At 51.3% G+C, this 27,404-nt stretch overlaps 1 protein-coding gene across 1 annotated transcript in view; it reads right to left on the bottom strand.

Moving 5' to 3' along the window:
* GRIK3 (glutamate ionotropic receptor kainate type subunit 3) overlaps positions 1-27,404 on the bottom strand; it is a 211,154-nt gene that overhangs the window by 25,861 nt on the left and 157,889 nt on the right. Inside the window, exons 6-10 of the mRNA XM_090271560.1 lie at positions 25,453-25,626; positions 24,684-24,827; positions 19,201-19,308; positions 15,884-15,997; positions 7,250-7,453 (exon numbers count right to left, since the gene is read on the bottom strand). Coding sequence (XP_090127686.1) covers positions 7,250-7,453; positions 15,884-15,997; positions 19,201-19,308; positions 24,684-24,827; positions 25,453-25,626 — 744 coding nt within the window. The remainder of the gene's footprint in view (positions 1-7,249; positions 7,454-15,883; positions 15,998-19,200; positions 19,309-24,683; positions 24,828-25,452; positions 25,627-27,404) is intronic.

Genomic DNA, 27,404 nt, shown 5'->3' on the forward strand with positions numbered 1-27,404 from the left:
CTGGCCTTGCCCCTTCAAAACACAATGCTTTGGGAGGCTCTGTTCTGAATCCAAAGTCATCATGATTCAGAATGCATTTGGAACTGGTATCTGAGAACAGACTCCGGGGTGTGGATGGATTCTTGGGAAGAACCTCAATCTTCCTTTGGCCTTTGGTGGCAAATTGGATGAGAGCATTAGTTACTGGGGTGGGGGGGGGGGGATCAAAGTGCTTGTAGTCAAGGCTTGTTCCATCCACTGGAAATGCTTTAGGATTGGTGAGGAAGCTAATCATAGGGCCACAGGCCCTCTTTCTTCCCCCACCCCTCCTCAGAGCCTTCAGAATCTCCCCATCAGCCTTTCTACTTTCTGCTGTAATGAGGTTACAGCGCACGGGCATCTCTGGCATTCTGTGCCTACAGCAGCAAGACAACTGGTCAACCTGACCTTCTTCATGGGGAATTTTGATGTGCACTCTCCCCTGGGCTTCAGGAAGGCTGGAGTTCACCACTTCAATTTTGTTTTAGGCAAGAAACACTACATTTCACATTGGTTATGACTTCCCTGAAAAAGGCGCTATTTTGTCCACGTTCTCTTAAACAGATGTCGAGCCTTTGCTGTTTTAGTTCATTACTCAGAACGAAAGGCCCAATCTTGACAGGTTCCTCCCACTCATACAAGTTTTCTTTGAGGATGATTCATAAAATCATAGGCTGTCAGACCTGGACAAGAGAAATTCAAGAACATCTATTCCACCCCAATTATTTTTTATGGAGGGAAACTAAGGCTTAGAGAAGGTCCAAGGTCTTTGCTCTCAATTTTACAGTAATCACATCCTTGAATAACCCCCAAACTGCTGCCTTGTCCAACATACTCATTGGTCTTACGGGTGATTGTTGACCTCTCCTCCTTCCCCGAGAAACTTTCCAACATTTCTAAACCTCTGAACCAGGCAGGATGGCCTTTCTAGGACACTACTTCATTCCTCTAAGTGCTTTCCTCTTATCAAGAATCTGTGAGGACCCACTTGTCTCCAGCCTCTCACACTCTCCTCTATCCTTGAACGAGGCCACTAGGCCTCACCTGCTCTATCAACCAGCAACCAGAACTGAAGGCAAGAGTGACTTAAACAGCCCCAGCTCCATTCCTTGGCCCTAAGCTTCCAGCCACCTTGGCTGCTGGTTGGGCCCTGGCCTTTATCCCAGACTGAAACCTGGGCAAACTCCCACCAGATTCTAAGGACGAACTTGTGGTCATGGTCTCAAATCTGACAACTTATCGCTGGTTAGCCTTCTCTTAGGACACAGGTCCTCCTCAGGGACTCAGCTCTGTTTCCTGAGCCCCAGCTTGCTATCTGTGTCTGGTGTCCCCGTCGGCAACTGCCTACTTGGATTCCCAAGTATGGTCTCCGCCAGATTCCCCTTCTCTGTGTTCTCTCTCTTGGATGGGATCCTCCAGGGTATCTTCTTGCTAAGACTGTGACCTACTATAGTAAAAAGAGTAAGTACTGCTGTTATTCATGGATGCTCCTTGTACACCAAGCATCATAAAATGTACTACATATATTGCCTTATGTGATCCTTCCAGCAGCCCCATGAGGCAGTAAATGTCATCACCACATTCCAGATGAGGATACTGTGGCTCAATCAGGCTAAGAGGTTTGTTCAAGCTGGTGAGTGGCTGAGTCAATACTTGGACTCAGTTTACCGTGACCTCAAAGCCCAACCTTTTCCTTACAAACCACATATGGTAGGTTGAATGGTGCCCACACTCCCAACAAATATTTTGAAGTTCTAACCCCTGGTATCTGTGAATGCAACCTTATTTGGAAACCGGGTCTTTGTAGAAGTAATCAAGTTAAGATGCAATCATGCTGGATTAGGGTGGGTCCTAAATCCAATGACCGGTGTTCTAATAGAAGAGGAGAGGACACACACAGAGAAGACACCACATGACAACTGAGGCAGAGACTGGAGTGATGCAGCTATAATCCAACGCATTTCAGAGATTTCTGGCCACACCAGACGCTAGGAGAGAGGCATGGAACAGATTATTCCTTAGTTTCCAAAAGGAACCAAATCTGCCGACACTTTGATTTCTGATTTCTGGCCTCCATACAGAGGCCAGAAACAACATTTCTGTTGTTTTAAGCCACCTGGTTTGTGGTCATTTGTTGTGGCAGCCCTAGGAAACTCATACACTTTACACCTGCCACTTAGACACCGGGCAGGATGCATGGAGCTCCTTCTACTGCCCACTGCCAGCCCCTCCCCAGCATCTGTGCCATTCTGATAGGCAGGCTTTATGTCTGGGCCCTTGCTGCCCTGCCCTGAGCCTAGGTTACATTCTCAGACACCTGAAAATGACTCCGGCTTCAGACCGTGACTGCCACTGGGCCTACTTAGCGTATGTTTCAAATTGTTTGGTGGGGCTTGGGAGCCCTATGGCTACAGGAACATGAGAATTCACCCTTGCTTCTTTCAAGATCCCTTTGCTTCTGCTTCTATAGCTACCCAGGAAAACCAGTCTCACTCCAGCAACACATGCAGGACTAGTTCCCAGAGCTCTGTTGGCTTTCTGCCCACATCTCAGGTATATGGTAGCCACGGGATTCAAGGTCCACTCTTTTCCCAAAGTGGTGTTTCTCCAGCTAGAATCTTTCCCCATTCCCAATGCTGCTTAATATATGTCAAGACTTCCCTCTGGCCTTAGGATAAGAAATTCTTATTATGGGATCCTTGAACCATTCATGACTTAGTGCTGTTCAATCCAATTTTCTGCAATGATGGGGACATTCCATATATGCACTGTCCAATAAATACGGTAACTAGTCACATGTGGCTATCAAGAACTTGACAGGTGGCTTGTGTAACTGAGGAAATGAATTTATACTTTAATTAAAGTTAAATAATTTTAATCAATTTAAAAAATTAATTTTAATTAATGTAAATTTAAATGGAAATACCCCCCTGTGGCTGGGGGGTACGTTAGTGTTGGAAGGTGCAGATCCAGCCCAGACTGCCTCTCCAGCCTTAAACTGCATCATGTTCTCACTTGTTCTCTTCCTACTGGCTTCTTTCAGTCCTCCAGTCCGTGCCCTCTTTCACCTCAGGACCTTTGCATGTGCGCTTTTCTCCACCTGGAACTTCTTCCTCAAACTCTTTTTCTAGTTAATGGCTACTTCTCCTTCAGATCTCAGCTCAAACATCAGTTCTACAGGCAAAATCCTCAGATAAAATCAGGTCTCTCTGGTGATTACTCTCATAGCACTAGGTATTTTCACTCCTAGCACTCATCACAGTTGTGATTTTAGAGGCATTAGATGATTCTCCAGGTCTTTCTCCTCTACTGGACCAGAAGCTCATGAGAGTAGGGCCTGAGTCTTTATCTTTTCACTGTCATATGCCCCTTGCGTAGCACAGTGCCTGGCTCATAGCAGGCCTGTGGGAGAGATGTTGGGACTGAATGAATGGGGACATTGCTGGTTTAGGTGGGACATTCCGCTAGCATGTCTGAGCACAGAGCAGATTATAAGAGGGCCAAGCAAGTCAAAGACAGTGTCTGACGATGACCCACCAGCCTCCAACCTTAAGAAAACACAGTGCCCGTTGAAAGGCCGTGGACATTAATCTGACAGCCAATAGCCTCAATAACCCACACAGCTGAGTAGAGGGGAGATGGTTGCTAGGAAATTTATGAGTGTCAGTGGATGGGTCAACTACAAACACCTGTGACTCACACGTCGGCTTCCTGAGCTGACAGCAGCCTCACATCCTCACAGTGAGAAATGATATCCATGCCTCTCTTACCTGGCCAAGTTCCTCTCTCAGAACACTTACCTTACCCTGGCTGAATAGTTGCATGTATTCATATATTCATAGATTATCACTGTGGTCCACCAGGATGACCATGGCCGAGAGGTCAGGTCTCCCACTGCTATCACATTCACACAAGTATATACTCAGACACGTATACTCCCTGCCCTTGGAGTGAATGCTGATGAGCCAGACAGCTCCCGTGTGCTGAGCATTTACTGAGCGCCAGGTACTTTGCTAACCATTTTTGTGCCTTGTCTCATTAAATCTTCCCATGAACCTTAGGCAGAAGATTTTTAAAAAATCATTCCCATTTCACAGATGTGGAAATGGAAGCCAAAGAGGCTGAAGAGCTTTCCCACTGTCAGCTAAGCTGCACTAGACCCAAAATGTGGACCCATCGCTCTTGGCTTCTAAAGTCATTAAAACACATGGAAGTAACTTAAAGGCATGGATGTGAGTAGAAGGCTTTTGAGAGAGGGGACATGAGAAAGAGCAGGCAGTAAAAATGGAGACAGTGATGATCTGAGAGAGAGATAGGGTGATAGATGGAGAAAACACTGTTCTGCCCAGTCATGTTTGTTGCTCCCATAGGTGGAGGTGACTTGGAGGAAGGTAAGTGTGTCAGCAGGACGGCGGGGACGCACCCTCCAGGTGCCCCATCTTCCTCCATAGGCTCCTTGTAAGGCCATGTGGCATGGGACAGAGATGAGCAGTAAGTGTCAGGGAAGGACGTCTTAACTCTTGCTGGTCAGAGGTTTCACCCAGGGCCTCCACATGGGCCTCGGGAGGCAGATCCTCGCAAAGTCAGCATTCATCATTTTTACATCTACGTTCAGATCCCTAATAAGAAAGTAATAATATTGCGGAGCCTTTACCATGCTTTCTATGAGCTAGTGAGAAGACTAATTATCTGACGACACTAATAAATGGTTATGATGATATTAAAATTGGCACCGAGCTAGGATTAATAGGCTCATCAATCGTAGGGACTCTGGTTTAACAAGGTCACCTGTATGCTCTGTCTGTGGCTTCAGTGGAGACTGCACTGCATGGATGAGGTCGCCTCCTTTCTCCAGCTGAGGGTCAACTTAGGAAGGTCTGGCTGCTGCTGGGTTTTCCTGATCCACCCCCTTGCCTCGCACACAGCCCTTCAAAGCTCTCTGACTGCTGGAGATGGTGTGGGGATGAGATTGGCATCTGCCCTGCTCATTCCTGCATGCGGCTTCCCCTCTCCACGGGACCCCCTCCCCCTCCCCAGCCCAGCTCACCTCTGCAAACAGTAGGCTCAGAACTACCGGGAGCCCCACACTCTGGAGTCCCACTCACAAGTGCATGGGGAGCCGATAAATGGAGATGCCTCTGGGGCCTGCATACTCATTTCCATAATAATTACAGTTATTACTAATACAGGTGACAACACCACTCCCTTCCGTTTATATTTAATTCCACAACCTAGGAGCTGCTTCCCTACCAGTTGTCTCCGAGGAGCCACACAACGAGCTGGGAAAGAACGCAGGGCAGGTGTCGTTAGTCTCACTGAGTTAGGAAATGAGCTCAGGGTGATATGGGGACTCCCTGAAGCCCCCACCCTAGCCTCAGAGGAATAACGTAATGATAAAAATAAAAATAATAAGAGCAAGTACTGACATGGTGCTGACTATGTAATGCACACATATGTGAACACAGCCCTCACAGCAGCTTTATGAGGGAGGTCCTATTATTTATTATCACCATCACTCCATACAGATGAGGAAACTGAGGCACAGAGAAGTTAAGATACTTGTTGAGGAGCACACAGCTAATAAGTGGCAGAGTGGGAACCATGCCCAACTGAGTTTATGATCTTTACCTTTAGCCTCTCTTGCCAGCCTTCCCTGGAGCCTGATTTCCTGGGGCCCAGGAAATGGCTGTAATGCTCTGCGTAAGCCTCCTTGCTCTGAGCTTCAGCCTCTTCCCCACACTAACCTCCAAGGTCCCCATGTGACAGCCCCCTCCAAACAGGGGCAGGAAGACTAATGGTAGACCCTGACGCTGCCTGCCCTCACCCAGAGGGAAAGTGAGAATAATCCCGGCAGGCACTTCTCAGGTTGCAAAGACCGGCTGCATGAGCCTTCTTCTGCCCTGGCTCTTTGCAGAGGTCAGAGTACAGGGCTTCAGAAGCAGAGAGTCTCCGAAGATGGGTTACTAGCTGGGGCCTTCACCTCTCTGTCTGCTCCAGGGGTGGTAGCAATAGCACCTACCTCACTGAGCTGTTGTCAGGATAAAGGAGAGAAGGAACATAAGGAATCCAGTACAGATCAGCTTCTTGCCTCCCTGAGAAGGTCTTTGATCAAAAATACTTCTGGGGAGTTGAGCTGGAAAGCAGGTAGCGTATACGCCAGGTGAGCCTGTACAAATGGCGCCTCATTTATTCCCGCAACAACCGTAGGAACTATGGTAGTCGCTAATTACTCAATTTTAGAAGGGAAGAAATCGAGGCTCAGGGATGCTGATGGACTCACCTGGTTGCTCATCTATTAGCCCAGATTGAACCTTGGCCCAGCGATCCACAGCCTGGGCTCCTAACCATGCTGATGCATGGGCTCACCTTGTCTTACAAGCCCCCCCTTTACTGAGAGCTGGCTGTGGGCCGGGCCCTGCACCTGGTACTTCATGCCCAGCACACAACAGTCCTACGAGGAGGGAGGAATTACACCCACTGACAGGAGGAAGCTGCTTGTAGAGATTCAGTGACATGCCCGTTTACGAAGCCAATGAATGAGGAAACGGGACACAAGCCCAGGGCCTCCTGACTCCCCCTACTGTGGTGTCCCTAGCTTGTGGAGTTTCTTCCTCTTCCTCCCAGTGTCCCACAGACCCCAGGACCCTCGCACCGCCTGCGCCATCTCTCAAAATCTCCGTTTGTTGCTTCTGCTCCTTGCTCCCCTGGGTCCTCTCCCATCTCAGACTGAGTATGAAGCTGCCTCTTCGGTACCTCCCAGCTGAGCCTTGCCCATTCCTTCATCCCAGTCCTTGGCTCCCTGGGCCACCTGTCTGCCCATTGAACCCGAAGTTACTTAAGACAGTGATGGATCTATCTTGGTGCCCCAGGGTTTGGTGAAGTATTTTGCATTGGCAGCTTGGCCACATGACTGCGGCATCCTTTAGTAGCTCTTAAAGGAGCAGAAGGCACTATTCCTACACAGCCAGCTCATCAAAGACACCAGTGGGAATGGCTCTGAGTTGGATGGGGCCCAGTGGGCATGTGCTTACATGAAGGGGAGTGTCTGGGAGTTGGGAGCATGAACAGAGGGAGGCCAGAGGGAGCTCTTTGCCCCCTCCCCTCTTCAGGTCACAGCCTTTGACTTCAACTCTCCTGCCCCAAGGGCCCTCATTTGCCAGGATGCCCACCCTGATGTGCACCCAGGACTTGGCTACGCCTTCAGTGGAGGGGGCTCCTTAGCCCCACTTACATGGTCGATGAGCTCCTTGATCATGCCATTCCACTGGCCCTTGTCGTCCTGCGCCCCATACTTGCCATCCTCAACCAGCCGGATCTCATAGGAGAAGCCCAGGATGTGGGCTAGTTCCTTGAGCAGGTCGATGCAGTAGCCCTCGAACCGGTCATTCCCAAACAAGGCCCTGTCAGACTTCCGGAACATGACGAAGGGCTCCTCCTGCAGAGGCAGACAGGAGAGGAGCTGATGAAGGCTGAGTGGGTAGGGCTGGAGAGCTTGGGCTGCAACCTCTTTTCCTGTGTTAAAAAAAATAATACTTTGGGTGGCTTAGATGGACGGCCTACTAAGTCAGGGAGGAAAAGCCATTTCCTGAGAGTTGACTTTCTGTCTCTCAGATAGCTACCTTCTGGTGTCCCTGGCAAGACATGGGGTCTCAGGAGGTATTTATTAGTTGTCCAGTGGCCACAGAGCTAGTAAACAGTGGAACATGGATTTGAACTCAAGACTGGTTCTGACTCCCATGCTCTGTTTGCAGCACACTCAACACAGGCCAGTGGTTCTCCAAGTGTGGTCCCCAGACTGGCAGCATCACCATCAGCTGGGACCTTCTCAGAATTATACATTCTCAGGTCCCACCCAGACCACTGAACCAGAAAGTCTGGGGTGGTGCCCGGAAATCTATGTTGTAAGAAGCGCTTTGGGGCTTTCTGATGTTGGCTCAAGTTTGAGCACACTGCTGCAGAAGGCCCCTCATCGAGTATCTTCCCTGACGTCTCTCCCAACTCCTATTTAAAAGATTAGATCTACACACTCCCTGATACTGCTTGCTTTCCAAGGATTTCAGTCTCCAGCATTAGGATCCACCAGGTGAGCGATTCCTGATAACCACAATAGCTTGCACTTGTATGTTGACGTGCCAGGCTCTAGTAAATGAGCAAATGAGACAGTGGGGGGCCTAGCACAGGGCCCAGCAGAGCAGGAGGGCTCAAGAGACAGTAGCTGATATTGTCTAATTTAACCTTAATTTTAACCGTCCAGGGACAGGTACTCATAATCCCATTTTATAGGCACAGAAAGCGAATTCACGAGGATAAGTGAGTTGTGTGAGCTCACTGGTCCTCTAGAGAGGGGATCTGAACTCCGGTTGGTGTAGCCCCAGAGCGTAAGCTCTTAACCCAACTCCTGGTGTCAGAGGCCCTGAGTGGCAAGGTGTCTCTGCCTGGTGGGCAGGGGTCCTCAGAAGGTAGCATAGGTGGCAGCTGTCCCATGTCAGGCTCCCTCCCTCCCAGGTGATGGGGAGTCAGTGAAGGGCTTTGAACAGGGCGCAGCTCTGAGTTCTCATTTAGAAACAAACCCCTGGCAACTCTACCAAGAAGAACTGGAAGAAGAGGCAGGAAAACCAGTGGAAAGTAGCTCTTGACTTCGTCCAGTCTGAGAGAGACGGAGTGAGGAACTGTGGGGTCTGACATGTCAGAATCCAGGCCCACAGTGTTGTCCCAGAATCCAGGTCTCCATGCAAGTCCATGTTTCTGCTGGTCCCATCCACCCAGCGTCATGTACATCTCCATCCTGAGTCTGTGGAATGAGCTGAACGCTTAGCAAACTCAATCTTCACTGGCTCCCTGCTCCACACCAGGCACCGATTTCGATGCTTTCTCACAGGCTGTTGGATTTAAGCCTCACAAGCTCGCAAGGTAGGTGACATGATCCCCATTTGATAGATAAGGGAACTGAGGCTCAGAGAAGGTCAGTAAGTTGCCCAAGGTTGCACAAGAGTTGAACTACAGTCTGACGGAGTTCAGTTCCAATCCTTCAGCCTCTTTCTGGGCCTTAATCTTCCCTGAAGCCTTCTCAGCTCCCCCACGTGTTAGAAGGCCTCACACCTTCAGCTGATGGGTGAAAACATTCACTGAAAGAATGCCTGGACATTGGAAATCTCATGAACACAAGCTCACAAGAAGGGCACACACCTGATTATGCAGGTATCTCATCATTCTCTCAACTGCTGTGGCTGTTCCTGACGCTGTGGGCCTCTGGGGCAGGGTGAGCAATGAAAGCCTCGGCAAAGGCCCTCATCAGAGGTCCTTGGGTGCAGAAACCCTCAGCAGCCTCTTGCCAGGCTCTCGCTGTTACAGGCGGGCTACATTCTCTGGCCCTGGATCCCCAGCAAAACTGCCATTCCAAATCCCATCCCACCCCATGATGGATTTACTCTAGATTTTCAACAGTCCTTTGGGATGCTTCAGAGAAAGAGCTGGGGAGTGTCTGAATCCCCAAGAGGTTTCTGTTTCTCCAAGGATTCTGAGGAAACCACTTCTCAGTCTAATTGGGTGGATAGCCAGGTCCTTTGGCTGGACTCCTTGCTTAACCTCAATGCTTCCTATCCCCACCTCCAACTGAGTGGGCAGATCAGAAGATCGTCGGCAGCCGTCCGTCTCGAGAGACGATGGTGTAGCTTTTTAAGAGTCTATCTGCACCGCCGAGAATGGCTGTGCAGTCCGACTCGGGAGTGACACGGTATCTGTCTCCTCCCGTGTTAAATCGACATCTTGCGATGACGCTGGAGTGTCCTCTCCAGTGAAGCTGAAGCTACAGAGCCTGGGCAGGGTGATATGGAGGGTCTGCTGTTGCCCATGCAGGAATTGCCGGTGTTGACTACAACGTCAAACCGCCTTAGGGACTCCGGCTCCGGATTTTCTGTCGGGGTTTACTCCCTTAGCCTTTCCCCTGAAGAGGTATGCCGCAAGGCAGCAGAGGTTTTTTGGAGTCAGAGTTTTCCTTCTCTGATGTGCCCTGACTGGAAGATCGAACCAGCGACACTTAGCTCGCAGGCCGACGCTCAATCCACTGAGCCAAACCAGCCAGGGGCAGATCAGAAGATAAGAGGACAGAATCCAGGTGGGGCTGGAGAAGTTGCTGGGGCTACCTGGAGGCAAGGGGACTTTGGCTAGTGCCCATGCTGCCCCTGTGCTAACTGGGCTCCTGGAAGGTGTTGCCTGGGATGCTGGCATGGGCCTGGTGAGCAAGGCCTGTATAGGGATAAGTCCCAACTCATCCTTTTGGTCAGACGCTCTTGTGCAGTGAACCAGCTGTTGCCACTGCACCTGGTGGTCCTAATGCTGGCTCAAGAAAATAATTGGAGAGAAGGTGCCATCTTTCCAAGGGGAATTACCAACCACACGTAGATTGCTGGGCACAATGTATCTCCTTCTGTAAAATGGGGATAGTAATAGAACCTACATTACAGAGTTGTGAGCATTCAATGAATGAGTCAAATTATGGAAAGCACTTAGAACAGTGCCTGGCAAATGTACACTGCCAATATTATAATTATTATTAATGGAATTATCTTATTTCTGTGTACTGGGTGGCCTGTTACCACAGTGACCTTTCTAGCCTAGAGACCATGGCTAATGTCACCAAAGGTTAAAAATCATATCTGGCAGCAGAAAACCATTTTGGGAAAGGCCCCGAGGTAGCTCACTTCCTGAGCCTCTCTCCTGGCCCCTCCCTGGCCCTATCCTCTAAAATTAGCACTTCATTTGTGAAGCCACCACAGCCCCCCAATCGAATCTATACATCTCCATATAAATACGCTGCCTTCGGAGCAGCTGTAAAATGCCATTAATTTCGGGAAGTGCTTTGCGGATGGCATACATATTTAACAGCCAAAGCCCAGAGCATTAAAATGGTGCTCGCCTTAGTAATGTGTCTCTAGACCTGCAACATTTCCTAGGGGGTAATTCTGAACTCCGCCAACTACTTATTCATGGACTATTTCACAATTTATTACTGGAAATGTCCAGACAGCCAATTCACAAGCTCTCTCGGCTGCTAATCGATTGCTCGGTGAAGGTGCCCTCAATTTCAAAACTTCACGCTCTCCTATTGCTCTGGGAGAACAGCTCAAGGAACAGGGGTAATATTTCTCTTCAACAAGTCACAGGAAACAGAGGTCCAGAGAAATAACCTTTTCCGACTTTTCGTTGCCAGGGCTCTTAGTCTAGTTTTTCTCCGATCACTTATACCAAGGTGAGAGCCAGGCCCCGTGCTGAGCTTCTCCCAGCGACAGGACCTGTGGAGTTGGAAGAGCTGGTCTTCGGGGGAAGGATTCAGAAGTTAGCTACCAGTTAGCCATGTTCCCACTTCCCTTTCTGACTTAGGAAATATCCACACACATGTGCACACGATATCCCTGCACACATGCACATAGCGCCACTGGCACAAATACACCAGATTCTCGAATGTTCTGTCTGCCTAGCCTTGCTTGAACAAAGAGGCCCACGACCATGGACCCAACGCCTTGACTTCTGCCAGTTAAAACCAGGAGAGTATTAGGTGTCCCACCCTTCTGGAAGATGGGGCCTGGAGTGGTCCCTGGCCTGGGATGGTTCTCCCAGCCCACATCCCAGCCTTCCTTAACTCTTCCCTGCCCGCTGCTGGATGCCACCTGCCTGGCTGTTGAGTCTATGTGGGTCACGATGTACACATGGCACAAATACACCCATTGGTGTGTATCCAGACACCTGTGCATAGTGGTCCCTCCCCCACCATGCACACACATGCACACGTGTCCATGTGCATGCTGACACCACTGCTCACTTCAATAGCCAAAAGAACATTGAACCTTCAAAAGCAGGGCCCCCAGGAATGTGTTGGGCGTGTTTTCTTGGTGTGTGAGCTGAGGTTTGGGAGGATGAATATTTCATAAGCTCATGGAAGAGCAGAACCGGAACAGTTGCAGGAGCCAGGGAGAGAGGGGGCAGGGGAGGGCAGGCTTCCAGGCTCCCACTGCAGCTGTTTTGGCCTCAGGAATGGGGAAGACTACTTATGGCAGGGAGGGGCCAGAAAGGGTGGGGTCAGGGCTCTTCATGTGTGTCCAGGATAAGGTGTTCTAGCAACTAACCCTGGGCTTCAGGATAGGGAGGACGTGGGTTGGCAGGTAGCCCAAACAGAGAGATGCTGCCCTCTGCCACATCCAGATCCCAGGGGTCTGGGGCTAGCCCTGTGCACCAGGGCCAAAGCAGTTGGGTCTTCCTGTACTCATGCTTTCTACCTGCCTGTCACTCAAAGCGTTGCCCTGACAGCATAATTCCTGAAGGGCAGCCCCCGCCCCCACCTCTCCATGGGTGGTGCTGGCCCTGCTTTCAGGCTGGTTTTCAGCCAGAGCAGCTGGAGCTGGGCTTCTGCCCACAACTGATACAGCTGTCCCAAAGAGCTCAAGCATGGGGGCACCCAGGGCTCGGGGACACGGACCACGCTGAGACTTTCTGATGTACTCTCTGGAAGGTCTGGACCAGCTCGAGGTCTTCAGGCGGCCCCAGGCCAGTCCTTGTATGGGAGTGGGCATCTCTCTCTTAGAAGACTGAGGAAGGATGTCTGCTTCAGGACGTCTGGGTCAGCAGTCATGTGAGGTGAAGGCAATGGGGCTGGGGGTAAGGGAATAATCATGATGTCAGCACCAGGAGCTCAGAAGTTGCCAAGGCAGGGGATGAGGTGGTGGTTGGGATCTGGAGTTTTACGTGTAGGTAGGAGACTAGAGTTATGAGAGCCTTCGAGGCCACAAGCCCTAATGCCTTCAGGAGCCAATCAGGAAACAATTAAATAAGAGGCATCCACATGTGGACAATAAAGAGTGGTGGGGTCTGCAGTGAGCTAGGGAATGCCCACTGGGCCTGAAAGGCATTAAAATGCAAATTCAAATGTTATAATGCACCCTGTGCTAGAGACAACCTCTGTGACCATGGTCAGGGGTCAGTCTTCTGTGAAGTTCAGGGTTTTGCTTGAACTTCAGAGGTTTTCTCTAGAACTGTCATTCCACATACTATATTAAGCCTGAGCTTCCTGGGGACTGGGTTTGTAATCAATAATATGAATTAATAACAATGACAGCTGTCACTTAGCATGCACTCTGTGCCAATTATATTTCTTAATCATTATTCCTCTCCACTCTGTAACATAGGGCTCATGTTTGCCTGGCTGAGGGGCAGTGGGGCAGTGGGGCAGATGGAGCTGTGTTCAGGCTGGTGGCCAAGAGGGGCTCCTTTCCTCCCAAGTCCCCTGAGTATCTGGGAGCCACCTGGGTACTGCAGGTGGGAGGGACCTCTGGTGAGCAACTGAATACAAGCAGGAAGCTTTGCACGAAGCTTCCACTATTGACTGAGAAACTTCGAGAAGAACAGGGGAATATCTTCTGGGTTTTTTCTCTGCTGGTGTAGAAAAATCCTCTGTGACTTTGAGGAAGGGTCTTATGCCCTTGAAATCAGGCTGCTGCCATTTTAATAAAAGTTAACCCTGTGGTCTTTCAAGGTGTATTTTGTACCATTTTGGTACATTATCTTTCTCACCTCATATTGTTAGAACATTGTCTTGTGGCTGAATCATATTTGCTCACTTAATTACCTCTCCCCTCAATCTGTTAAAGCATCCTAGTTTTACCTTTTTAAATCTTGTCTTGTGAAAAGTGCTTTATTTATTGATAGCTCATATTCTATGTAGCGCTGCTTTAAATCTTTTACTACTTTTTATTATTTTATTTTTACCCTTTTATATTTCAGCTTTGTCACACTTTTATCCTTTTGCTTTCTGACATTCTGGTTTTACATTTTTTTTTTTTAACCTGGTCTAGCCGAAGCTGTTAATTATTTATTTTAGTTTTTCATCTTTCTTGATAGCATCCCTTTTCATTATTCTCTTTATTATTTTCCTTTTAACCTTTTTATTTTGTTCTCTTTCAACTCTCCTCTTATCTTTTTCTATTTTTATCCACATCAATATTCCTTTAATTGCTCATCAGTCCTCACTCTGATCCCTTTGTTCTTTTTAATTTTTAAATTTTTTTTTTACAGTTTTTTTCCTGTTCCTAATGAGATCTTTGGACTTGCTGGTTTTAACAGTCTGATTTACATATATATATTTTAGTTAACAAAACGTCAGTCAATAAAGGCAGGCAAGATGTATGGTTGTCACGAGAAGAGACCAGTGGGGGTCTCACCCAAATTGGTGGGGTGTGGGGGTTGGGCAGGTATTTCCCCAGTCCTCTCGCTCTGGCTCGGCAGAATGTCCAGAACCCTCATTAGGTCTCTATCATCTTTAAAGTGAATTCTCTCAATCATAACCCTGGAGACTGGGGCTGAGACCCACAGTCTATAGTTGCTCCCTAGAGGCCGATGGTGGCCCTGTTGTCTGCTGTTCACTGGGGTTCCTGGAAGAATGGGGTTTCCATCCCTTCCTGCTCCATGGTATCCACCACCCATGGTGAATCACACTAGAAGGAGAACACAGGACTGTCCAATAGGGCCTGGCTGAGCTGCCTCTGGTGGGAGCCAGCCTTGTGTGAGTCCCTGGGAAGGACCCCATATGGGGTGCTCAGCCCTGCCCCCAGGTTCCATCCTGTGACTGCCTTACTTTATCCAAGCACTCCAAAGAGAGCTCTCTCTCTCTCTTTTGTTTTTATAGAGAATGATCTTACCACATGGTTTTTGTAAACATTTTGCTTTATTATAAAGGGAAACTAATTAGGGCCAGAATTGTCCTCAAAGGGTTTTTGGTCAGAAATCTACCAGGCTGTGACCAGGCTGCCTCCCCCCAGCATGGCCCAGCGTGGGCCCGCAAGAGCAGTGCTGTGTCTGAGAGGGAGGGTCCTGAGCCCCTGGTCACGCTGGCGGCTTTCCAAGAGGGGCTAGCACACATATGGAGTGGTCATAGCACACACCACTCAAAGGAGGGCAGCAGCCTGACTGTGTCCTGCCCACCCGGAGCTCCAAAGTGCAGAGACCCTAGGAGACCCCAAAAGCCATTCCTTGGATTGAAATGGTCAGCAGGAAGTGGCACTATTCTGTCCTGGGAATGGAGGCAGGAAGGCAGGCTGAGTGACTGTTGCCAAATGCTCTCAAGGTGGGACAATTTGGAACATGGCATGTGTGTGGACTCCCAGCCCCTGATGGACTCTCCAGATGTGCCCAGAGCACCCACCACAGCTGGGGGGATTAGTGGGAAGGGCCTTTCCCCTGGGGACTGAGGTGGAAGAGGCAGACTCTGAGTCCTGGTTCAGAGGTCAGGTCAACCCTCTGTTCTTCCACACCATCATGGCTCCTATTCAGACTTCACGGCTCAGGGGGTGGGTTGGGGAGAGATGCAAACACACAGGCCTCTGCGGAAGGGACTGGCCATGCAGCTCTTGGGCAGGAATGAGGACCGAGTGCTCTGGCTTTGGGAGGAGGCCTCTGGCCTGTGACCCTGAGCGGAGTTGTGTTCTAACGCTCTCTGAGGGAGGTTTTTAAAAACATTTATTATTGATTTTAGAAAGGGAGGAAGGGAGAGACAGAAAGAGAGAAACATCAATCTGTTGTTCCATTTACTGATGCATTCGTTGGCCAATTCTTGAATGTGACCTGACCGGGGACTGAACCTACAACCTTGGCATAGCGAGATGATGTTCTAACCAACTGAGCTACCTGGCTCTGAGGGCTGTTTTGAGCAGCCTCCATGTGCCCATCTTCCTGCAGCTCCACTTCCCCAATTCCAGCATCCCAGCAGCTTCATAAAAGGCACCCCGTTGATGCTGGGGAGGGCAATGGAGGGTTGCTCCCACTGTGACGGCCAGCCCACCCCCATGTCAGTCCCTCCCATGAGGCTGCAGGCTCTTACCAGCACTGTGGTGACAATGAGTGACCTATTTGTCAGAGAGTCGGTGACGTTAGGGCCTCGGCCTTTGGCAACCTCTGTGATGTTGAGCCCCTCGGCAGGACTCCACACCCCAACCTGGATGGACAGATGGACAGAGAACACGGTGCTGAGTCTCCAGGCTTTCCATCCTGTTTCCTCATCAGCAAGCCCATGGTCTGCATCCCCTTCTTCACGACCATCAGTGTCGTGGCTAACATGCTTGGAGCTGAACTTTCTGACAGCTCTGCCGCCTCCCTCCTTCCCGGAGGAGACCCTAAATTCTGTCATCCTCCAACCCCTGGTGGCACACCCTTCACAGCTGAAGGGGGAAAGCAGAGGGAGAGGTGAACATAAAGGGAGCCCAGTGGCAACCATCTTGGGGTGGAGCAAATGCCAGGAGGAAATCAGGGTCAAGGTCAGGTCCTCCCTAGGGACAGTTCTCTGAGCCTGGTGGGCCTCCCACCTCCTGAGGAAGACCTAGGCACCCAGCTGCTCACCCACCGGGTCTCAGCCCCAGTGGCAGCCCCGGGGCCAAATGCCCTCCAAAGCCCAGGACAGAGCCTGGAGCCAGGGAGGTGTTCACTAGGCATCTGTGGAATGAGCAAAGGGACAATGAGATGTGCCACACACAGGAAGGCGGGCTGGGCAGGAGGCTGGTCTTTGTAGCCATTTTGGGGATGGCAGAACAGAGTGCATGACCCTTGCTGGAGGCTTTGCATGCTGCTGGGTTTGTAGGCAGATTCCTTTGTGGTTTTGCTTCTGAAATTGGCAGATACCCTGGGTAAGGTGGCTTAATCTCTCTCCCCACCGTGCCCTTGTTGCTATCAGGCCTGAGGCTGGAGGGAGGCAAGGGAAGATCAAGTTTACAAATCATTCTAAAGCCCTGGGCCTCTTACAGGTCCTTTTGGACCCAACTCTGCCCCACCCTGCCCCAATCTCAGCTCCTCTTTCTCAAGGACGGGTTCGCATGCCCATTGTGTCCTTGGCCCAGTTGGGGGTTCCTCAGGAAACTTAATCAATTAAACAGAGAGGCTGAGTGCAAACATCCCATTAAGAGAGCTGTGCAATGCAGATAGCAGAGAGGCATGTAATTATGCTTGGGTAATTCTGCCTTAATCCCCCCAAAGCCACCGGCTGGAGCCGGCTGGATCAGCAATGACCCAGCTTAGCAAACAGAAGTGATGTGTTTGGGGGTTCAGCACCCTCTCCAGGCAGGATCTTCATCTTTGCAGACCTCCTAGGGCAAGAGAAGAGGAGGCAAGGAGACACCTTGAAAGATGCTCTTCTCTTAGGTGGGCTGAGCTCAGCACGAGGGTCCCTAGCAGCCGGCCTGGGTGCAGGAGGTGCTCAACAAACATCTGTCTAGAGGCCAAATGAACAGCAGGAACCCCTAGCCTAACAAGCGTCTGTTGAGCTCCAACTGCAAGCTCTGCTTGACTCCAGGTGCCATGGGGACGTGAGATAGTTAGAACTGAGGATAGTTAGGACCAGAATCAGGGTGGCTGAGATCAGGAGCCTCTGAAGGGGACCTCTGCAGGCCAACCTTAGTCCAGCTATAGTAGAGTGTTAGCTGTGGTCACTGGACTGGCTGCCAGGAGAAGGATGGGCTCAGTGGGAAAGGGCGCTCTGATGACCACTTACTGATGCCGGCCGCAGGCACAGGAGTGGGAAGTGGTGGCATGTGGGCCACCTAATTGCCATCCTTAGGATTTCAGGCTACCTCAGAGAGGGACAGCTGAGAGAGCAGAGAAAAGACAGCTACTGGGGTGAATACTGTATCACCATAGTACTGCCTGAGGAGGAAGGCAGCTCCCCAGCACTGGGCAGTTTAACTAGAAGCAGGAAGACTGCTTAATGAGAACTTATCTGTTGCAGATAAGGCTGCATCAACTGGCCTTGAAGATTTTAGGAGCAGAGGCCACAGTCCCTGTCCCGAAGGGACTGATGCTGTATTTGGCATCAGAGGGTTGCAGAGTTATGATGAAGTTTCCCTGGCCACTCCTCCCCAGTACAGTGGTGCTATGAATCTGTGGGAAACTCGGGAGTAAACGGAGTCACCTTGGCCATAAGGTGCAACCCAGGCAGAGTCACATCTGTGTCAGAGGGAATGAATCAAGGAGACAGAGGCCATTCCTGCAACCAGGGTGATGGATCGCATGGGTGAAGGCCCCGGGGTGCAGGAGGGAGTATGACTGGACCATAGGGAGTATTGTCGGGGACAGTAGAGACTAGGCCTGGAGAAGAAGGTTGGGGCACTTCTTGGAGAACCTTAAAGACTGGGAGCAGGGCTGAAGCTTACTGACTCAGCGCCAGGGAGCTATGGGCAGTTTCAGAGAAGGGTAGAGCTATGCGCTGGGAAGCTTCACCTGTGTGTACACGTGAATGGATGGAGGGCTCAGAGGTGGAGGCAGACAGCCAGGTGGGAGGGTCAAAGTAATCCAAGGAAGGGCCCTGAACCAGGGTGGGCAGGGAGAAGCAGAATCAAGGACTCCTGAAGGCCCACAGACACAGAGCTGGCCCCTGTACTTCCTGGCCTCCGCTCCCTACATTTCATACCCTCCCAGGGTTGGAGAGGTGTCTGGTGGCTACCAGGGACCAGCCTGCGGTGGGATGAGAGTGTGGCTGAGCCCCTGGCCGCAAGGTCCCAGGGAACACTGAGAATTGGGAGGCTAATGTTAAATCCCCCTTCTCAGTCCAGCAGCCTGATCCGCCCAGAATATACCGACGGCTCCCAGGGTCAGAATCGGCCTTATTACAGACATTCCTATGGTAACCAGATGGCAGGTCCCGGCCCCAGTGGGCCTGCTTTCCGTGTGCAAACTCCCTGCAATCCTAAAGGCCTTAGGAGCCTCGGGCAGTTCAGAAACCACATGTTTCAACCTCTCTCCAAGAGTGAGTCACCTCCAATGTGCCAGACAAGCAATTACTTTGTTCGATTTTTTGCTTAAATGCCTCCAGTGACAGTGAGCTCACTACTCCCCAGGCAGACACCCCTGGTTCTTAGAAAGTTTCTCTTACTGAAGGGTATGTCTGTCCCTCTGCCCTGGGAGAGCCCTGGAGACTTAAGGAACAATCTGTCTGCCCCATGAGCCTTCTATTACTTTTCCCCATTTAAACATCCCCAATGGCCCTTGCTCTAATGGTTTGGGTGCCTGCCATGGCCAGGTCACCTGGTTCTGCACTCCTTGTCTGACCAGGGCTTCGTGCTCTCTGAAGGGCCAAGGCGCAGGCCACATGCCAGGTCATGTCAAGCTGGCTATCCTGGGTCTCGCCCCGCTCCCACTCCTGAGCCCAAGCACCTTCTCCAGGCCATCCTCCTTCAGACTGATGATGTCCAGATCGAAATCGGTCCGTAAGCCACTGGTCTTGTTGAAAACAATCCGTCCAGTTAATCCTTCCCATTGAGCCTGCCGGAGAGGAGAGGGCAGAGCGGCAATTCCTCAGGCTCATAAATCATCATTCGGTACAATTGTACAATGCTTCATTTTAATTACTCCTTGCACTGATACTGTTCCCCCAAGACCATGATTAATTAATAATCACCTCCATCATTGCTCGGGCTGTGGTGCGAGCCAGCGATTTCCATAAATTCTATTATGCTCTTTAGCCAGCTTTACATTTGCACCTTCTCATGTACAACATCGATCTCAGATGCACTCAAACGAGCCCCCGCCTCGGAGCCATGAACAGGGGAAGCCCGTGTCAGATCCCCAGAGAGGGGCAGGGAGGCAGGCGGGTAGAGCAGGGCAGGCGAGACCTGCCAAGAGGCAGAAAAGCCAAGGGGCCAAGTCGGCCCCGGCTGGAAGACAAGACGCTTGGCGTCGTCCCCAAAAAGCCAGGGGAGACAGAGACAGTCGCCTCTGCCACTCCCAGCCCCAGCCCTGTGGCATCAGAATGCTGGGATCAACTGCAATTAGCTGTGTGACCTTGGGCCTTTTACTGCACTCTCTGCCTCAGTTTCTTCATCTATAAGATGGAACCAATAATAGTACCCATCTTACCAAAATGAGATTAGGGTGAAATGAGGTAAGTCCTGTAAAATATTCAGAATGGTGTCTGGCATAATCAGAGCCCTGAATAAAATGGTAGCTTTTCATGAACATCATTAACACAGAGAGAGGCAGACAGAGGTTCAGAGAAGGTTTAGGTCCCAAACTGAGAAAAGCTCCACCTTCTATTGAGATCAGAGGTTGGCAAACTACCTGCCCGATGCATGTTTTTGTGAATGGTTTCTCAGCTCACAGCCATTCCCATGTGTTCACCTGTTGTCTTTGGCAGCTCTTTTGCTACAACTTCAGAGCCGAATAGTTGCCACAGAGACCGTCTGGCCTGCAAAGCCTCAAATATTTACTATCTGGTCCTTTGCAGGAAAAGTTTGCTGACTCTTGTTCTAGGTGATACCTCTCTAGTGGTCCCAGAGTTAGCTCTGCACGGTACTTCACACTGCACGTGCCATGTGACCTCCACGGCAGTCCTGGCAGGTCAGCAGTCCCATTTTACAGACGAGGAAGCAGGCCTGGGGGTCCCCCAAGCTCACAGCATGGAAAAGAGGATGAACCAAGCTGGAGCTGGGACTCTGGGGCCCCACCCTTCATGTTGGAGTGGTTCACTCCTCTCCTTCCCCTCCCTCCTCTTTGGGGTTGGGATGCAGCGGGCACACAGGTAAAAGCCAGGGATGGGTGGCTTTCTGTGTCTGGGGATGGAACAAACCCACCCATCCTGGAGTCCTTGGGAACAAAGAGGGGCTGGGAGTTCAGAGAGAGAGAAAATCTGGGAGCTCATACAGCCATGGCTGGTTGGCCCAAGGGCCCAGGGCAGGTGGGGAGGGGAGAGGTCCGCCTGTCAGAGTCCTTGCTGGGCTACACTGAGCTCATCACGTTGGGTTCAGCGTCCCGTATAGGTTCTGAGAAAGGCTCCAGTCGCTCCCTGGCTGAAGGTCCCCTGGACCCCTGCTTACACTCATACTTTGACATACAAGTTCATGGGACTGCCGATCCAGATCCCTGGGGGCTTATCTGTTGACCCCAAACTAAAACTCTTGGGCACCTCTAGCACTTGAGTGGCTCTAAGGTACTGGGAAGTCTTCCTAAGTGTCTAGATGGGCAAATGCATACACTAGCCCAGCGCCTTGCACAAGGAATCTATCTAACCTCTCTGAACTTTAGGAAGGGGAAGATTACCTACTTCCCTTAGAGTGTGTTCAAACAGGTGCATAAAGTGCTTAGCACAGTGCCTGACATATAGTGGTCCCCCCTTATCTGTGATTTTGCTTTCCATGGTTTCAGTTACCCACGGTTCTTAAATATTAGAAGAGAAATTCAAGAAATAGACAAAATTCATAAGTTTTAAGTTGCATGCTATCCTGGGTAGTGTGATGAAATCCTTTCTTCAGCGTATCCCCTCCAGGCCCATTAGTCACTTAGCAGTGGCCGGGGTCATCAGATCAATGATCATGGCACGGCACTGCCTGTGGTCAAGTACCTCTTGTTTCACTTAATAACGACCCCAAAGTGCAAGAGTGGTGATGCTGGCCATTCGCATATGTCGAAGAGAAATCGCCAAGTGCTTCCTTTCATTGAAATGGTGTAAGTTCTTGACTCAATAAGAAAAAAAAAATTGTACGCCGAGGCTGCTAAAATCTACGGTAAGAACAAATCTTCTACCGTGACGTTGTCTAATTTGTAAATTAAATTTTATCATAGGTAGGTATGTATAGGAAAAAATATACATATATACGATCCAATACTGTGTGTGATTTCAGGTATCCACTGAGGAAGGGTGGTGGTGGAATGTATCCCCCGCAGATAAGGGGGACTACTATAAACAGCCCTCACTAAGTGGTGTGTATTATTATTTCCCCTTGTTGCTTCCTTCCAGGCCTTCCATTGGGTTAGGGCTGGCCCTGGGCTGTGGGGGAGCATGCTTCACATGGGCCAAGGCCTGAGGCCTCTGTAGAAACCCTGTCATGGAGGACTCATTTCTTCAGTTCTCATCCCAACCCTGCCAGGTGGGGGCCACCATTGCCCCATTTTAAAGTCATGAACACTGAGGCTCAAACAGGGACTGAACTGTGCAGGCCCCAAGCAATGGGGGTGCAGATGCCCTGTCTGCAGGTGCAGAGCCGAAGAGCATGGGGTCCCAAGTAAAATGGGGAGATCTATGGAGCCCAGGGAAGGGGAAGACCACTGCTTCTGACTTCAAGGGGAGGCTCAGCTTCTCTCAGGCTGGCTCCCCAGTGCCCCCGCCCCATCTCAGTCTGTGGGCTCCCACACCCTCAGGCTATCTCCTGGCCCCCAAGGGAAATCACAGCAGGTGCCTTCAGTCCTACACTCTTGGAGGAGGGGGTGGGGGGAGCCTTCCTCCTTGTCAGCTACAGAGGAATTAAATGCCAGCAGGTGCGCTGCCTGTCTGTGTGGCCGGTGGGCAGGGGCAGGGCCAGGGCAGGGAGCCACTGCAGCTCCTCCCCGTGACATTTCCCAGCCCTCCCGCCCCTTCCAGCCGAGGCTTAGGACTTGCTAAATGAAAGATGCTTCACACGCTCTGAACTCCGGCCTGGCATTTTCCAGCTCCTCTCGGAAATGCCAAGTCTTTAAAATGATTTACTGTCATGCAGTCAGTCGGGGAGATGGACAACTTGGAAGTGGTCCGTGGAAGACTGTGCTGGGCCCCCGCTGGGCGCCTCGGGCCTGGTGCTGGCCGGCTGTGGGACCGTGGGCCAGCCGTGCGGCTGCTCTAGGTCTCGGTCTCCACACCCCAAGGCAGTGATTTTCAATCAGTGTGCTACAGAGCACCGGTGTGCCATAAGAATTTTTAAAACATGCAATACCTGACTATTTATTCAGGGGCACTGACCTCTTTTCCCTTAAATTGTCAAATTAAAAAATGGCAACAGCCAACACAACAACAGCCATCCAGGGTGAATGAATCAAAGTTATACCCATTTTTTTATTTTCTGCAAGAGCAGCAAAAAATATATTTTTGGTATGCCGCAGACTTTTAGTAATTAGCTTATGTGTGCCATGAGATTAAAAAAAAAAAAGGTTGAAAACTGCTGCTCTAAAGTAAGACAAAGATGTTTCTGAAAGGGCTCTGTAGAGGCACGTGAGTGGCAGGGGCCATTCACCGGGCCGGGGCCGGGCACACCTACGAGGGCCTGTCAGCCCCTGGAGGGAGAAGGGGGCTCCCTTTTCCATGATGTGGACAGTGAGGATTCTGCTCCCATGTGGGCTTCACCACTGGGCCTCGAGCACTCCAAGGAGTGAGAGGTAAACAAACAGAGTGGAGGTTCCTGAAACTATGATCTTTTTAAGCTAAAAACCCACCACGGAACAAGAAGCCATAGTGATGACAGTTGTGGTGGTAGAAACAGTAGTAATCGCAGTTGATCTGTTCAGCACTTGCTCTGTGCCGGGTGGTGTCCTGGTTTCACACACATCATGACTCACTTAGTCCTACAACAACCCTGGTATTCTCTGCACTGTACAGAGGAGGACCTGAGGCACAGAGAAGTTCAGTAGCTTGTCCAAGGTCACACAGCCCCAAAGTGGTTCACCTCTAAAGCCACTCTTGTCTGGCTCCTAAGGGTCCCAGGGTTGTGGCCTGAGTCACGAGACCCTCATGCTGGCCTCTGGCTACTTAGCTGGAGGCCTGCTGAGGAAGGAGGTACAGGTGGTAGGAGTCAGGCCTCAGAGTTCCTGGAGAACAAGCTGATGATCACATGGCCCAGCCAGTCCTTGCTCAGGACAGTGGACAATCGAACTTCCTCCGCAATTTCGAGGGGATGAATGGGAAGGGACCATCATGGTCCTCTTGTTCTGAAATAACTGATACTCGAGTCCCTTCCAGGAGCGAGGGAACCGGGACCAAGGACTTAACGGCTCCCCCACAATGACTGAGATGGTGTTTGCCTGACACTTGGGGATGTCCAGGAACGTGCCTAAAGCCGCACAGCTGGGAAGAGGTGAAGAGAAAGTCGCATGCGTCAAATTTTCAAGCCTGGGTCTCATCCATATTCCTGTTAGTGTCATTCTAAAATGCAGGAGAAGCTGTCATGGGCCTCATTCCAAGCAGCAACAGTGAGTGCGGGACCCCCGGGACAGCTGCCCTGTCTGCTGAGTATACGGCGGCGGTGGCCTTCTGTATCATTTGCCCTCAGAGCGCTGCCTCCCCTTTGGTGTTGGGATAGTTTCAGTAGTGGGCTGACCCGATGGATGTCTGCCTTGGCTGTGAGTGAGGTGAGCGCAGGGGATCATCGGCTTTAGCTCGCTGCTGGGCACCCCATAGGCCCACACAAACATCTGCGGAATAAGTGGACGCCCCAGGTAGCTGGCTTCCTTTCTGGTCCATGGCGACTGCTCCAAGACTGTCTATATGGAGCCCTCCTGGATAGCTTCCCCTAAGTTCGGTTGGTGTTGCCCTGACAGGGTCCGCCTCTCTGACCCAGGACCCCCCCTCCCAAATGCTGTCCTCACGCACCTTCTTCAACCACCATTTACTGGGATCTGAGTGGGCCCAGCCCTGGGCTAGGTGCTTAGTGCATAGTTTTCCACTGTCTTCCCAACTACCCTTGGAGGTGGGCACTCTTACCATCTTCATGATACCCGGGGGAGACTGAGGGTCACGGAATTAGTCAATTCAGCCACAGTCACACAGCCTAGACCTTAGCTTCATCCATCTGTAAAATGGGAGCAATAAACTGCCATCCATAGTTTACAAGGACAGCGGTGCAGCACCAACAACCCCCAGAGAGATGGTCTGGGTGGGGGATGTGGGGAGCACTTACCTCCTTGATGAAGTTCATGAAGCGGCCACCAAAGCGCCAGGCCTTGTGCCGGTGGCACTGCAGGGAGTTCACCGTCATCTGGGGTGCCCTCTGGTAGCACACGGACACGATGTGGACGGCATCGTACAGTAAGGCAGCGTCCGTCTGGAGGGGAGGGCCCGGGGCCTGCCTGAGAACAGCTGCCGAGAGGCCTCTGCCCACCCTGCCTTGTCCCCCACCCTGCCCCACCACAGACACATGGAGTCCTGGTGAGGGAAAGGCCATGAGGCCCTAGAAGTGACCCTGTCCATGCCCCTGGTGAGAGGCCAGGCTTGGGTTGACGCTGCTGCTCTGCAGGCACCTGACCCCACCCCGTGCAGCTCAGACCGTCTGGCAGTCCCTTCCACACCATCCCACTGCCCTGCTGTTGCCCAGGCCCTGCCCACACCATCTCCTTCCTGACTCCCCAGCCGCTGCTCATTGGAGCCTAGAGTTCTCCAAGCCCAGGATGCACTGGTCCCTATCCCAGCGCTCTGTAACCAGCCGTTTACCGGACTATGTCTGACTCCTTTGTATCCCGGGCCCTAGCCTAAGGTCCAGCTGACACACGGCAGGTCATAAGAAGGGAAGTGTGGGAGGGAAGAAAGAAAAAGGAAAGGAGGATAGAAGGAAGGAGAGATGGGAATGAGGAAGGGAGGAAGGAAGGAAGGAAGGACGGACGGACGGACAGAAAGGAGACAAGGGAGGGAGGGAAGGGGAGCCCTGGGTCTGGCCCGCCCTGCTGCCGTACCATCATCACTCCATCCAACAGACCGGACTCTGCTCGGGGAGCTGCCTGCAGCCGCTCCATGGACCACTTCTCCACGATGGCCGACACGTGGGGGTTGTCCACGTTGAGGATCCGGAACCCTGTCAGGTTCACCCCCGAGTAGCGGTAGGGCTCCAGGTCTAGTGCATAGAGATCCTGACAGAGAGGTGCATGGAAATAAAGGTGCATGCACTGTAAGCGCCGGCCCACTGGCCCTCACACCCTGCTGTCCCAGACACCCTCCCTGCATCCCCCTGCAGGCCCTGGGAGCACTGCCCTGGAAGTCGATTGCAACCCCTGGCTGCCTGGTGGTCGACCCCTCGCACTCACTGCCAGGCCTCCGGCAAGTCACTCTGCCTGTTCTGCATCTAACAGATGGGGACCGCGCCTCCTTCCTAAGACCTGGTGAAGCAGTTCATATAAAATGCCAGCCTTGAACATCAAAGTAGCCTGATAATAGTCACAATGGTCATTTCCTCCAATGGGGAGGCCCACTCTGTGGTGCTGGGTCAGGGCGTCTCCAAGTTACCCAGAGTGAGACCGAAGTATTTTATTCTCCAAAGGAGGGTATTTTTAGTCTTTTCCACCGGGGATTCGAAGAATACAACTGCCCCTGTCCTCTTCCCTCCCCTTGTCTCCATCACAAGCCAGGGCCTCCTCACCCCTGCCTCCAGGCACAGCTGACTTGTGGTTAGCCTGTCTGTCTGTGGGCCAGGTCATGTCCGGTCTGGTGCAATGGGCTGGCCAGGAACACAGGCCTTAATGCATGGGGCAGCCGGGCCTCAGCCCCTCCTGCAGCTCTGGGAAGGGAGTCAGACACAGAGGGAGAAGCCAGGTGCTAAGCTGCAAAGAGATGATGGCATGTGGGCTCTGGGACATGGTAACATGAGGAGCAGAGCAGAACTCTGTCCTGTTAAGAAAACTCATCCCAAACTTGGAAATAAGGCAGGAGAACAGCATGGAAACATGGTTTACATGCCCGCCCAGGATTGTGTGATTCTCCTGGAGAACACACTGGGGTTTGACTTCACTCTCAGCTACTGGTTAAAGGCAGGCCCGGACTCCGGGTTCACTTGTCGAGTTTTGTTCATACAAGAGATAATCTGCACGGTTGTGGGTTTATTGCTCTGTAGGACATTAATCCGTTTTGTAGCTAATCTAGCAGTCTTTATGTTTTTCCCCACCAAATACCTAACTACTCAGTCCCTCCAAAGTTCTTTGGGCCAGGACTGCCATCCCACCAATGTCTTTGTTAATGAGATGATACATCTTTGGCACAGGTTTCATTCTATATTCTAGTTTTTTAACTGTTTGAAAAAAATATACTCTGACACTCTAGGTTAGTCCCATCCCACTAGTAGGAAAACTCAGTCTAAAGGTCATTGTCTGAGTTCCTTCTCATCTACTGTCTGTTCTCCACAATCTCCCCCCATCCAGCTGCCTTCCACCCTGAGCCCTCGACTGTCCTCTTTCCTGGGTCCTCAGGCTTAGTCACTCCATCCCATGCTGGGAGAGAGTGGCTGGGGACACTGTCCTTGCCTCTCCATGGCTGTAGACATTGGAGGAACACCCAGCCCCATCAAAGTCCCAGCTTTGATTGAGTTGCTGATGGCTTGTGGAAAGACAATGAGTGGTAAAACCTGGAGCCACAGAGCTGCTCTCCCACTGTGCTGGCTTCCTCTGGTCTCTGAGATCTTCCTAACTGATGCAAATTCATCCTGCTCTTCCAGACCCCTCCCCCACCCCACCCCCAAAACGGCCTCCTTCTGAAATACACTGTGTTGATTTCCTCTTGGCAGGTTTAGGGAGTAGGGGAGGGGCTTAGACAGGCTGAACACAAGCAAGGAAGTTTAGTCCCAGCCTTGTCTAAGCAAATACGGCCCTCATTCTAGGCCAGGGTTTGGGATGCGGAACGGGCTGCATGGGAGCAGGAA

The sequence above is a fragment of the Furipterus horrens genome, unplaced genomic scaffold (genome assembly GCF_987537825.1).
Source record: "Furipterus horrens unplaced genomic scaffold, mFurHor1.1.pri manual_scaffold_3, whole genome shotgun sequence".
NCBI lineage: Eukaryota > Metazoa > Chordata > Mammalia > Chiroptera > Furipteridae > Furipterus > Furipterus horrens.